Source organism: Pelodiscus sinensis, chromosome 3 (genome assembly GCF_049634645.1).
Source record: "Pelodiscus sinensis isolate JC-2024 chromosome 3, ASM4963464v1, whole genome shotgun sequence".
Classification (NCBI taxonomy): domain Eukaryota; kingdom Metazoa; phylum Chordata; order Testudines; family Trionychidae; genus Pelodiscus; species Pelodiscus sinensis.
The window spans coordinates 113,865,503-113,879,980 of NC_134713.1; the positions used below are offsets into that span (position 1 = coordinate 113,865,503).

The window sequence follows — 14,478 nt, forward strand, 5'->3', positions numbered from 1 at the left end:
CCCTAAACGTACTCCTGTAAAGAGATAAGCCTGGCCACACATCTCACCACTCTCAGAATTGTAAATAGAAAACACATTCTTTCTGTGGCTTAGATTACCCTCTGGATTGCCACTCACCTACAGCCCCACTAGATCTCTGGCCCCCACAAGTCCTGGTACCCCAGGGAAAGTTACTGTCTAACCAAATGTAGAGCTGCTTTGGGAAAGGAGAGAGCAGGGGACGCTCAGCTACTAAGTTGGACGAGGCCATATAAAAACCTACAGATAGACCTATTTTTAAAAAATGCCGACATTCTGAGCACACACTACATGACTACACTGCCTCTCCTTAATTCTAACGTAGAAAGGAAAAAGCAGTTCCAATGAAAGCTGCACAAATGGTTCCATAGCACTTTGGATAGGTATTCGAACACTGCTGCAGAAATAAACTTCTGTGTTCTGAAGGGGAGACTTCATAGCTTTTTAAGAGCATTTCTGTCACTGCCACCCAGTATGCTGACATCGCTCATTGCTACTTCTGCAGCAGCTTCCTCTCTGTTATGTTTTTATTTAACACTCTGTATTTTTTCTAAGCCCCCTCCCCCCTTTAAGGACAACAGCAGCAGGCAGAGCTGGTGTTTACTGCATGCCTGTCCCTAAAGAGTTAATTGTTTTTATTACATAATCTGTTTAACATTCTGGATAGATAGGAAACTCACGCCCCTTCTCTCTTACTGTATGTTTGCCCACTTTATATTGCACTTCTAAACTGCTGTGTGTAAGCCTCACTCCACTTGACATATCGCAACATTCTGGGTAGGTCTGTGGAACTTTGCTCTGTTCGAAAGCTGCTTATGCTACTGTGATTATGCATGTGTGTGAGGAAAGGAAGAGAGACAGTCCTCACAGATACGTTTACAGGAAGCACCAGCACTAGTTACAAAGTTTGAAAGCTGTTGACTCTGTCATCTCTTGGATCCCTCCGAGTTGAAAACCAGCTGCACACAATGCCGTCTTTTGATGAGATTTTAAAAGAAGCTGGGGAATTTGGAAGGTTCCAAAAGAGGGTCTTTTTCCTCCTTTGCCAGACAGGAATAACTTTTTCTTTTCTATTTGTTGGAATGGTATTTCTTGGGCACAGACCAGAGAACTATTGGTGCAGGATCCCTGGAGCAGCAGAATTAAGCGAGCGATGTGGATGGACCCTTGAAGAGGAACAAAACTATACTGTGCCAGCTCTGAACTTTGTAAACAGGTCTTCCCGTGGCCAGTGTGAGAGGTTTGACATAAAGTGGAATAACACCTCTGTGAGCTGTGCCAACCCACTGTCCCACTTTACTAATCACAGCTTGGGCAGCGTGCCGCTTATTTCTTGCCAGGATGGCTGGGTATATAAACAACCCCACTCTACGATCGTCAGTGAGGTAAGGGAAATCAAAATTTTCCAATCAGTGCTTTCAGTGTCAGCAGAGGATTGTAAAATAAAAATTGATTGCTGGAGCAATTCATATGGAGATTTTGATCAAAACTTTATTTTTGTCCCATTAAAGTTTTTCTGAAAGTTACAAATGAATCAGGATATAGAGTATGATCAAGCAGCAACACCAGACTTTTAGATATGAGTGAGCTAATCTGAAAGATCCTTAGGACTGCCTCTCTGGAGCAGATGAACTCAAATGAGGGTACTGCTGTCTTGCTGTTGTAATGCTGGACTAAAATAAATGAAGAGTAATGTCATTGCAACTGAGACCTTTGTCATTTAAGGGCAGGCCCTTGGCTAGTATAAATAAATTGTATTCAATTGTCTGCTGCTGATTTATACCAGCTTGTGATCTGGCCTCTTTATAGATACAGATATAGATTAGATATAGATGTACAAATACACACATGTATAATTTATTCTATTGAGCATCTAAACTTAATAGCAATAAAGAATTAGTCTCTAACCACTTGTGTGTGTCCCTAGCCTCGATAAGAGAATAGAATTACATGGGTTGTCATTAAAAAGTCATCTTCTGCCAGCTGTTATCTCACTCTGATCTCTGTGATGCCAGAGTTATTCCCTGTGGAGTGGAAAACTGTAGTCGCTTGGTTGCTCCTTTTTTTCGTGTGAGTAAATAAAGTTATTCTCCATGAAAGGACAACCAAGAAGTTGTGCTAAGAGATCTTGATGTAGTTCACACTGTGCTGTACATGTATGCAGTTCAATACAGTGTGCCTCAAAGCCAGAGACTCATCACTAGAGAGGTACGTGTACGTAAATGACTGATAACTGTAGTGCTCGGGAACACCATAACCAAAAGTACATTTAAATAAATTAGGTTTATAACAGTCATGAAGTATTGCATCAAAACCAGGGTGGAGAAACATCAATGATTAAAAAAAAAATAAAAATGGGATTTTTTGATAAAATGCTTTTTGAGGATAAAACCTATGTAATTTTAGTTAAGATACACCATACCTCAAAGGCATTTTATCATGGAACACGGATTATAAATTCTAATTCATATGAGGTTTAAGAAAAGTTTTGTGAATTCCAATTGTTCATGGATTAGAGACCCAATCATATATGGTTCCAGAGGCTTCTGCATGGATTATTTAGGTTAATCTTTCTATCTACCCAATGGGACTCAGTGCTCAGTCTAGAAGATACTGTCAGAGATACTTAGTTTTGCAGTTCTCAAACTGTGGATTTGTGTCTCCAGAGCTAATATGCTTGTTAACAGCAAAAAATATTTTAAAATAAATATATAAATAAATAAGGGTACATCTACACTACAGCGTTATTTTGAAATAACTAATTTCAAAATAGTTATTTTGAAATAGCTTATTTTGAATTAACGCGTCTACACACAAAATGCATTTCAAAATAGCACGTCACCACTGATTGGATGCTGAATCGCATTTAAGGCCGGCCGGAATCAGGTCCAGCAGGGCATCAGGTCAGGAGTTACTTTGTGTGGCTGCTGCCTGAGGCTATCTGAAGCCTGTGCTTAAAGGGACACCTCCCCCGCACCCAGACAGCCAGTTCTTAGGTTTCCCTGCTTGCTTGTCTACCTCGAAGAGGGACAGCAGAGCATTTTGTCTCTGCGTGCTCTGGTTGCCCTCACTCGGGACACCACAGCACTCTGCAACATGAAACCAGAGCTGCCCCTGAGCACTTTGGTGCTTCTCGTGGACACATTGCTGTGAGCCTGGCTGCACTTTCTGCCATCAGGGAGGTCCATCGGGGGGCTGTCAGTGTCCAGGAGGCCCTGCGGGAGAGCTTCCACCCTGAGGAGCACTAAGAGCCTCCCTGGTCTGCCCCACTGAGGGCTTGTGCCTCATTCCTCCCTCACGTCCTTCCACTTACCCCTCCCTAACCCCCCTTCCTGATGTCAAATAAAATATACGTATTTTCATGAACACAAACTCTCTTTATTTAACATAACTGGGGGGGAGGGAATGAAACTCTGGTGAGATTGGGGAAAGGAGGCGGGAGAGGGGAGAAGAGAGGGTGGGAGAGGGGAGCGGGAAACCTGGGAGGAGGGAGCTGAAAGGGGGAAGCAAGGGGAAGAAGGGGGCGGGGAAGCTCAGGGCTCAGGGGTGGGGGTCTTGCTCAACTGACTTGATTGTCTTGCAAACCTGCTCGTGGGTTCGCATGTGGCCTTTGGTGGCCAGGGTGGCAGCTATCCTGCCATAGATGGCCACGTTCCTCCATCTAGTGTGGAGATCATGGACGTTGGGGGCATCTCCCCCAAATCTGAATAAGGTCCATGATCTCCACCCTGGACCAGGAAGGTGCCCACCTTCTCTGGGCCCTGGCAGGCTTCTGGGAGCTTGCAGACTGCTCCTGGGGAATGATGGAGGGCTGGCTGCCAGTGGCTTTCTGGCTCATTTTAGGGGGGGGCAGTGGGTCAGGGCAGTGACTGCTGGCTCTGGGCTGGCAGGCTTGGATCTGGCACAGTCACTGTGGCCAGAGTCTACCCCTTTAAGGGCTCCGGGGGGGGAGGGGAGGGGAGAGGAGTTTTCTTGGTTGTGCCCAGAGTGGTCACCAGGGCACCCTGGGAAGGGCTGGAGGCCCCCTATTTCGAAATAAGTGTCTACACAGCACTTATTTTGAAATAGCTATTTCGAATTTGGCATTATTCCTCATGGAATGAGGTTTACCAATTTCAGAATAAGCCCTCTGTATTTTGCATTTAATTTTGAAATAGCAGTTGGCTTGTATAGATGCTAGGAACATTATTTCAAAATAACAGCTGTTATTTCAAAATAACTTTGATTTATAGATATATTCTAATATACAGAAGTGAGAAATAACAAACCTCAACCTTACTGTCCCTCTGCAAATTTGTGTACACAGAGTCAAGCCCTTACTTCTGTCTAAAAATGCAAAGTTTCAAAAAGTTCAGTGAACAGAAGCCAATATTTGAAATTTCTCATGTTGACCTGGCCGACAGTCAATTTAATGTTCATATTAAAATTCATTTAACTATTTTAGTTAAAAGCAATTTTAACAAAAACAAACTTGATTTTAAAAAAGCTTGAATGTTTAATTAAAATAAAAAAAACCATGTGCTTGCTGTTTTTGCTGTTGAAGAAAAAAATCCAGAATATATAATGTTATTGTCTGGTGATATTCTCCTAAAACAGCATGGCAAGAAAATCCTCCAAATATTAATGGTTACTCCATTGAATTGGAGATAGTTCACCTCCCAATATCTGCTCCAATTACCTTTGGAAAATGACATAACCAAACAATCATTCATTTTCTGATATAGCTGTAAAAAACAATCTGAAAAGTTTTCAAAATAAATCACTGTTTAACAATGTATAGTGTGTACCTTCTAAAAATGAAACCTTCATTTATCTCCGAGTTGGGAAGAAACCATATTAAGGTTATGACAACCAACAAGCATGCACTTTTATGTGGAAAACCATGATTAAATCAAGTCCTCCTGACTAGTGATTAAATCATGATTTAAATCAAATCCACCTTGATCAAAACAATCACATGATATGAGATTCTATGCAATCTTGTCCTGCAATCTTCCCATTTTTATGTATTTGTATGTCATGACCAAGACCTGAGTAATCAGTCCTAGTGGTCAGAGCAGGGCAGGTATAAGGTGGGAAGAGTCCAGGATAGATTAAAGGGCAAACTGAGAGTCAAGCCTCAGAAAGTAGGCCAAGTCAGATACCAGGAGGTCAGAGTTCATAGCCAGTCAGAGGGCAAACCGAGAGTTAAAAGGCAGGCAAGTTCAGAAGCTGGAGCCGCCTCTGTCCGCAGGGAGCTGAGCTGCTCCACGGACAATAGCTGCTACCGGACTAGCCTCTGTCCACAGCCAGCCAGGGATGCAGCAGACAGAGGGTGCTTTGCAGCCCCAACCCTCCACAGCAGCCTCTGTCCATGGGAAGCTCAGACTCCTGCAGACCGGGGCTTTTGCCACCCCATGTGTCTGCCTCTGTATCAGAGGCAGCAGTGCAGAGCGGCAGGCAGCTGGTCTGCGTGGGGAACTGACTTTTAAACTGGCTCCGCTCATGGACTGGCTCCCACCTGCCATCCCACGATGCTGCCTCTGATCCAGTGGGCTCCCCAGGAGTGGGGCTGGGAGTGCACTGGCTGCCAGCCCTGCTCCCAGGGACTATAAAACAGTCATGTAACTGCTAAGATTTCATGCAGTTACACAACTATTCAAGTACACGCTATCTAACATCCCTAATTGTAGAGACAGCAAAGTAGGTGCAAAAGTTTGTAATGTGTGTGGCAGCAGTGAATAGGCCAATGCAAACAGCAGCTGCTGCACCAAGATGTCACATGGGGTATGTCTACACTACAAAGTTAATTCGAACTAACAGCCGTTAGTTTGAATTAACATTCATAGGCGCTACACAGGCAAATTGCTAGTTTGAACTTAATTCGAACTAGCGGAGCGCTTAATTCGAACTACGTAAACCTCATTCTACGAGGACTAAGCCTAGTTCGAATTAAGTAGTTCGAATTAAGGGCCTTGTAGCCACTTAATTCGAACTAGTGGGAGGCTAGCCCTTCCCAGCTTGCCCTGGTGGCCACTCTGGGCACCACCAGGGAAACTCATCTGTCCCCCTCCCGGCCCCAGAGCTCTTAAAGGGGCACGGGCTGGCTACGGTGCCCGTGCCAGGTGCAAGCCTGCCAACACCCAGCCAGCAGACCCTGCAACTGGCACGGCATGAACCAGCCACCCACTGCCACCCAGCCCTCCACCTCTTCCTGGGACCAGGCTGGCGGCTCCCGGGAGCCTGCCCAGGTCCGCAAGAGGCGGGCGCCCGCCTGGTCTAGTGCGGAGATCGTGGACCTCATCCACGACCTCCACACTAGGCACAGGAAATTGGCCGTCTAGGGCAGGGGAGCTGCCAGCCTGGCCACCCAGGAGCAGGTTTGCATGAAAATCAGGGTGGTCCAGTGGGACCCCCGACCCTGACACCTGAGCTTAGAATGGCCGTACTGGGTCAGACCAAAGGTCCATCTAGCCCAGTAGCCTGTCTGCCGACAGCGGCCAACACTAGGGACCCTGGAGGGGATGGACCAAAGACAATGACCAAGCCATTTGTCTCGTGCCATCCATCTCCAGACTTCCACAAACAGAGGCCAGGGACACCATTTCTACCCCCTGGCTAATACCACTCCATGGACTCAACTTCCATGACTTTATCTAACTTCTCTGTAAACTCTGTTATAGTTCTAGCCTTCACTGCCTCCTGCAGCAAGGAGTTCCACAGGTTGACTATTTGCTTTGTGAAGAAGAACTTTCTGTTATTAGTTTGAAGCCTGCTACCCATTCATTTCATTTGGTGTCCTCTAGTCCTTCTATTATGGGAACTAATGAAGAACTTTTCTTTATGCACCCTCTCCACACCACTCGTGCTTTTATAGACCTCTATCATATCCCCCCTCAGTCTCCTCTTTTCTAAGCTGAAAAGTCCCAGTCTCTTTAGCCTCTCTTCATATGGGACCTGTTCCAAACCCCTGATCATTTTAGTTGCCCTCCTCTCTCCCACCCTCTCTATTCCCCTCTACCACCTCCTTTTCCCAGTCTCCCCGAGTTTTGTTCAATAAAGAGAGTTTCTATTTTTGAACACACGTGTCCTTTATTTTGTCCTTTATCAGGAAGGGGGGGCTAAGGAGGGGTAAGTGGAAGGAGGTGAGGGAGAAACGCGGTACGAGCCCCCGATGGGGAGGACTGGGGTGGCTCTGCGGGCTCCTCGGGGTGGAAGCTCTCCTGAAGCCCTCCGATTGACCCCCCCCAGATGGCAGCCTGCGGCAAGTGCAACTGGGCTGATGGCCGAGTGCTGTGATGTGCTGAGTGTGGGCACTCAGGGCACTCCAAGCCAGGACTGCTTTGCAAGCGGGGAACCCCTGAGTACTATCTGTCTGGGGTGGGGGTCAGGTCCCTTCAAGCACAGCCCTCGGCTAGCCTGAGGCAGCAGCTCCACGCTCTAAGTCCTCATCTGATGCCCTGCCGGCACTGCTTCCGGCCATCCTTAACCCCGGTTCAGGGTCCAATCAATGTGGACATGCTATTTTGAATTAGCAAAATGCTAATTCAAACTAGTTTTTAGGTCTAGATGCACTACTTCGAATTAGCTTAGTTCGAATTAACTAATTCGAATTAAGTTAGTTCAAATTAGTGCTGTAGTGTAGACATACCCCCGCAGAACAGGGATGTAACAATTCCACTCTATCTGGTTCTTATGCAATTAACACCCGATATGTTGCATTCAGTTCTGAGCCCCTCATTGCCAGAGAGATAAAAAATGATCAGAGGATCTGGCTTGGGAGGAATTACTTAATTAAATAGATATGAAGGGTGGGTTTCTCATCTTTGTTCTGATCCTGCCACACTGCTGTGGTGGTCTGGTTCTCTCCATGGGGAACGCTTCTATTAGTATATGTCTAGTTAATCGGTTACACTGTTTGTAAATAGTTCTACAGGTAGCTTCAGTGACAGCCACCACTGAGTACAAGGACATTTTTGGTTTGATGGGAACTCCCAAGATGGCACATAAGCAGCACCTGAAGTGCCTGATGCTCATTCCATTGAGCTGTATTGATGAATTTACTTATTGTAATGAATTAATGTATTTACTTCCAGCCACTTACCCAAGTGTAAGTGGCTGGAAGTAAATCAGTGTCCTGGTTTTTCTAGAATGAGAAATGTTGAGGAGGAGAACAGAATCCATAGTAACTTCCATACTTTGCAACTCTATTTCCCTTCTTCAAGGCTTAATGACAGGTGAAATGGCAAAACCTATTCATATATAAAATATTCTTTGTGTATCATGCAAGTACAACAGCAAGTCCTCTTACTCTTTGCCATTGCAATTAGAAATTTTGCACCTTGTACCAAGAGAGGTGGTGGGCTCTACTACAGCTTTAAGTTTATGCTTTTTTTTCTTGCTGGCCTCTAAAATCAGAGACAATTGCCTTATGAAAGGCAAACCTGTTATTTCTGAGTACATTATGTTGCCAGAATCCTTCAGCAAACTGATCTTGGGGTTGGAATAAAGCTAGACACAATAGTAATCAGAGTGATTTCAAGGCTTGGTCCTGCCTTGAGGGCGGGGGGCTGGACTCGATGACCTCTCGAGGTCCCTTTCAGTCCTATGATTCTATGAAGATGCAGATTGCAGCAAATGCGCTGAAATCAGTTTGAAGTTATTTCTAAAACCTCACAATAATTCCACAAATGTAATTAAGTTTCCCTGTTTAAGAGAACACGCAAGAGCTTAGTAATATTAAGTATTTGGAAAATACCCCCAAAATAAAATCAAATGTTGTTTCCACTGAGTTGTATTACTCCCCATGAAGCTAGAAAAAAAAAGCAGATGGGTCAGCAGTAGGTTTGGAATCAAATAGCTTGTCAGATTTTGCTGGGAAAGGGAAGCAAGAGAAGGTATAGATCTAAATTAATTTCCCATTTATGCCAAACGATGTCATCATAAATAATGTGGGGGAAAGGACGGATTGGAGGTCTATTAGAGAGGAGTCCAGATTTCTTAGTAACGGAAGTGGAGTCACCAAAAGCCACTCTGAAAATGGGTGGTGAAGGCTGACAAGAGGATGTGGCAAGTGTTGCTAGAGGATGCACTGATTCAGAAGCTCCGTCAGTGGATCAGAAATCAGAATGGAAAAAAATAGTGGGGCTAGAGCATTTCCGCTAACTGCTGATAAAATTGTGTAGAGGGATGGTAATTTTATCTAAATGTTTTTGGCATTGATGATGGCTAGTAGCATGCTACTGGGTTACAGATAAATCTACAGAGTCAGATGCCAGCAGAGATAGTAATTTATGGATTCATCAACTGCAAAGATGGTGTGTTCTAGACTTAACAGCAGCCTTTCCTGGCACATGTTTAGCATAATGAACTGATCCCAATGTGTCCTTGCAGCAATACTTCCTTGTGATGTAATTTTGAGATGTGGCAACTATTCATTGCCAAAGCGTGAGGTCTGAAAAGGACAAATCATCAGCAGAACACATTATCCCACTACACTTGTTGCAAATAAATCATCACACTCTTTTATTTGGCAGCTGTCTCAAGAAACCCAAACAATGTATTCAAAGGGATCTGTAACCAGATCACTAATGTTTATCTTGCAACTTTTACAGCATCTTAAAGCATTGAATAACATGACAGTCAAAGCTGGAGCAGAGAGAAAACAGCTGTTCCTTTTTCTACACTAGTCCAGAATTTATTCTATAGTGCAGAAAAGCCCCAGAGCCTACACTTAACCTTGATTAGTATGCCTGGATTAATACAAGAAATGAGTACTACCCTTTCATATTTCCTATATCATGTATGGTATTGGGGAGGAGGGGGCACAAGGAGAGGGTGGCAGGAGCAGGCAGGACTAATTTAGTGCCAAGAGATGGGTTCATTATAAAATTCTCAGTAACATTTCCCCATATAAGTTGTTGCGCTGCAGGTGAGGCAGATTTTTGTGGCCATATTTATTTCAATGAAGATGCTCCAATTTACACTGGCTGAGAAGCTCGGACTTAGACTTTAAATGTTTGATAACTTGTATTTTATTCTATATTTGTACAGGGCTAGGATGAGTTTACAAAGCTCTGCTTAATTTGCAGTCTGGGGGCAGCAATGGTAATAATAAGAAAGGGGAGAAATTTTGCAAAGGCTACTTTCATATTAGAAAGCTTGGTATCGTTCTGGGTGATCCAGCCAGCAGATCTACAAGTGCTTCAATGACCTAATGCCCTGGCCTTTCATGGGGCCCGCACACACACCTGCTCCTGGCAGTGCTGTCTGCGGGAGTGGGTGGTGCCTCATGCGGGTAGGCATGCCTGTGTGCTGTGTGTGGCACTCCTCAGTCTGTGTGTAGTTGTGCATGTGCCCTTGTGCTCAGCCTGCTTCCAGCGGTGGCTGGTGGTGGGAGGGCATCCCCCCCGGGGTCAGAGGTGTGTGGGGCCTCCTCTGAGTCTGTAAGCAGGAGCCCGGGGGTGCTCCGGGGCTGCCTCCTGAGGCTGTGTGGTGCAGACTGGTGCTGCACGTGGTTCCACATCCATGGACTGCAGCATGAATCATAGAATCATAGAATAATAGGACTGGAAGGGACCTCGAGAGGTCATCGAGTCCAGCCCCCCGCCCTCAAGGCAGGATCAAGCTCCGTCTACACCATCCCTGACAGATGTCTATCTAACCTGTTCTTAAATATCTCCAGAGAGGGAGATTCCACCACCTCCCTTGGCAATTTATTGCTGAGCCCGATGATCACACCCCAGCCCCTCTGCGCCTACCTCCCCAGCCCTGTGCGTGTGGAAAATTGAGAGCACTCATCTGATGATCCCTCCCCGCTCTCAGAGGATGCTTGCAAGACATCCAGGGCTTGGGGTACCGGTTTCAGGGTCAGGGTGACCATGCTGGCCATGTCCTCTGGCCATGTCCTCCTCCTCCTCCTGCAGCTGCTGATCCTCCTCCTCTTCTTCGGCAGGGAGTTCCAGGCAAGTGATGACGGGAGTCTCTAGCCCTGAGTCCACCACTACAGGTGGGGAAAGGGCTTCATCACCCCCCAGAATTTGGTGGAGTTCCTGGTAGTAGGGCAGAAGTGTGGTCCTTGGCCCTGGTGGAGCTCTTTAAACTTGCTCCACACCTGTTCTAATGAGCGAAGGGGTGAGTGTCCCCTCTCGGCCAGAGTCTCAGCCATTCGGCCGTAGATGTCGGCGTTTTACCTCCGGGAGCAGAGATCCTGCAGGGTCTCCTCCTCCCCCCATAGCTTGAGGAGGGACAGGATCTCTGCCCCAGAGCAGGAGGGCACATGCTGTTCGGAGCTCCTGGCTGGTTCCTGGTGGTGCTCCCTGTGAGGGGGGCTTGTGGATGAGCCATGGGTCCAAAAGTGGGTGGCAATCAGAGCCATATAGTGAGGTGCAGCTTCCAGGTCTGGCTTCCTGCTACAAAGCTTGTCCCGAGTGCCTGTAGCTTTACGAGCTGCCAGGAGAAAGGAACTATAGAGTTCTGATTAGTTTGGATGGAGTGGCCACCAGGGCACCTATGTTATTTCCTGGAAGCCTCCTCTTTTGAAAAAACACTCTCTTCTGCATCCACACGCGCTTTTTTCCAAAAAAGCTTTTTCGGAAAAAGGCTTCCTCGTAGAAAGAGGTGTACTGCTATTGGAAAACCCCCTCCATTCTTTTAACTTTCTGTCGAAAGAATGCAATAGCAGTGTGGATGCAAGTATTGTTTTTCCAGAAAAATGTCTGTTTTTTCGGAAAAACGCTGCAGTGTAGACGCAACCTAGGAAATTATTCCATCCCTGTCACACTGTGGAATGCTGCTTCTGGCGGCAGGAGACCAGTTCCGACTGGTGAGACCGCATCATCCTGTAGTGATGGGACGACCAGCAGCGGCTCCAGAACTTCTGCATGCAGAAGGCCACCTTTCTGGAGCTCTGTGAGTGGCTTGTCCCTGCCCTCAGGTGACAGGACACCCAGAAAAGACCCTCCAACCCCCTGCAGAAGCGTGTCACCCTCGCTCTATGGAATCTCACCACACCAGACAGTTAAAACTCTGTGGGGAACCAGTTCAATGTGGGGAAATCCACTGTCGGGGCTGTGCTCATGCAGGTAGTCAAGGCCATCAACACGATCCCGCTGCAGAGCGTTGTTGCCCATGGAACTCCAACCCTATTGTCACTGACTCTGCTGCCATGGGTTTCCCCAACTGGGCGGGTGGAGGGAGGCATAGACAGCACACACATCCCCATCTTGGTCCCTGAAAACCATGCCTCAGACTTCGTAAGGGGAGTTATTTGAAAATAACTCCCTAGTGTAGACCAGGGCTCTAGAGAGAGAGTTTAATACCCTTTTCTTGACTAAACAAAACAGGCAAAGTAAATCAAAGTGGTCCCAAATAATTGTACCACGGTTAAAAAAAAATAATCCATTGGAATTTGGTCTGAACATCCAGGATTTCAGGGATGGTGAAAGCAGGACCGTCCTTAGGATTTCTTGGGTCCTATGCAGCACTAGAAAACTAGTGCCCCTATGTCTGATGGTAGCCAGATGAGAGAGGATGATTCTTTAGAGATGTGATTTTTATTATCCACAGCAACAAGCTACAGAACTATTTTTAAAACATTTAAAACTAAGGTCCTGTAGACTAACACAGTAAACTCAGAAGCTGACAGCTTATGTATATATATACCCGGGGTTGGCAAATGCCTGTTAAATGGCTTCATTACCACTTGAATGGCTCTTTCACAGGTTCAGTGTTCTGCTAATAGGTGTGGCAGGCTTTTTCACCTTTAAGTTAACTAGATCCTCTCTAGAGGAAGCAAAGCCACAGAACAGGGATAGGAAGAAACAGGTGGCTGGACATTAAGACTCAGTGGTGTCTCAAATTTTCAGGTGCCCTACGCAGCTGGATATTCTACATATGGGCAAGGATGTGTCTGGGTGAAAGTATTTAGCACCTCACACAAGAGTGTTCTTCCCAGCAGCTGGCTTCTCACCAGGGGTTACTTTCATGCCTTACAGTATCCATGAAAAGATAGGAACAAAGGAGCTGGTGGGGTAACTAATAATAGCAGCCATCTCCTCTCCTATTCCTTTAGTTATCACATAGTACAACTACAAGTTGAGGCACTGTCCTAAAAAGCAGGTGGGTTCTCCTCTCCTAAGCTCCTTTCTCAACCGCTTGCAATGCCAGATTGTTACTGGTTATGAATTCGCCCTTTATAGCACAGGCCCTTTATAGCACAGTACTAAATTGGGGAAGAATGCCATTCAAGCAAACAGCGTGATAATGGGCATGTTATTATGTACCGTGTGGAAACTGTGTGCACAAATGAAGAAAGTAGCCCATAGGCAAGTTGTCAATGCAGTCCTCAGTGTTGAAAAATGTGACATTCCAGACTTAAGCAGGGCATTTTTGTATGTGTATGTACATGTGTAGTTGTGGCTTTTCTGATGTACACACCAATGGATGCCGAGGAACTGAGCATGAGATTAAAACCTGTCTATTTAATTAACTTCCTCTGGATAGTAGGTCTTCCATTTGAACTAGACTCAGAATACAGGGGTAAAGTTCTGGTCTGGGCTTGAACTTTTTCCAAACTTAGGAATAGGGAATATGGTAGTGGGGACCCTTCCATTCTGGTGCTTCTCTCTCAATATTCTGCGATAGGCTTCAAGTGCTATGAAGGATGGGATTATAACTCAAAATGATCTGGACAAATCAGATAAATGGTCTGAGGTACACAGGATGAAATTCAATAAGGACGAGTGCTAAGTACTCCTCTCAGGTAGGAACAATCAGTTTAATGCACACAAAATGGGAAGTGACTGTCTAGGAAGGAGTACTGCAGAAAGGGATCTAGGGATCATAGTGGACCACAAGGTAAATATGCATCAACAGCGTGATACTGTTGCAAAAACAGCAAACATCGTTCTGGAATATATTAATAGGAGTATTGTAAACAAGACACAAGAAGTCATTCTTCCACTCTACTCTGTGCTGATTGTGTCAAGTTCTGGGCATAACATTTACTCAACTGAAGTATTGTGTCAAGTTCTGGGCATCACATTTCAGGAAAGTTGTGGTGAAACTGGAGAAGGTCCAGAGAAAAACAACAAAAATGATTAAAAATCTAGAAAACATGATCTATGAGGGAAGACTGAAAGAACTGTGTTTAGCCAGGAAAAGAGAAGATTGAGAGAGGACATGATAATAGTTTTTAAGTACCTAAAAGGGTGTTATAAGAAGAAAGGAGAAAAATTATTCTCCTTAACCTCTGATGATAGGACAAGAAGCAATGAGGTTAAATTGCAGCAAGGGAAGTTCAGGTTAGACAACAGTCAAAACTTCCTGTCAGGGTGGTTAAGCACTGGAATAAATTGCCTAGGGAAGTTGTGGAATCTCCATCATTGGAGGTATTTAAGACCAGGTTTGACAAACACCTGACAAGGATGGTCTAGAAAGTACTCAGTCCTGCCATGAATGCAGGGGCCTGCACTAGACAAC

The 14,478-nt window shown here is 45.5% G+C and overlaps 1 protein-coding gene across 1 annotated transcript in view; it reads left to right on the top strand.

Annotated features, from left to right (window-relative positions):
* The first annotated feature begins 740 nt into the window (after window positions 1–740).
* SLC22A3 (solute carrier family 22 member 3) overlaps window positions 741–14,478 on the top strand; it is a 58,596-nt gene continuing 44,858 nt past the window's right edge. Inside the window, exon 1 of the mRNA XM_006115017.4 lies at window positions 741–1,403. Within this exon, the coding sequence (XP_006115079.1) occupies window positions 987–1,403 (417 nt within the window). The 5' untranslated portion in view covers window positions 741–986. The remainder of the gene's footprint in view (window positions 1,404–14,478) is intronic.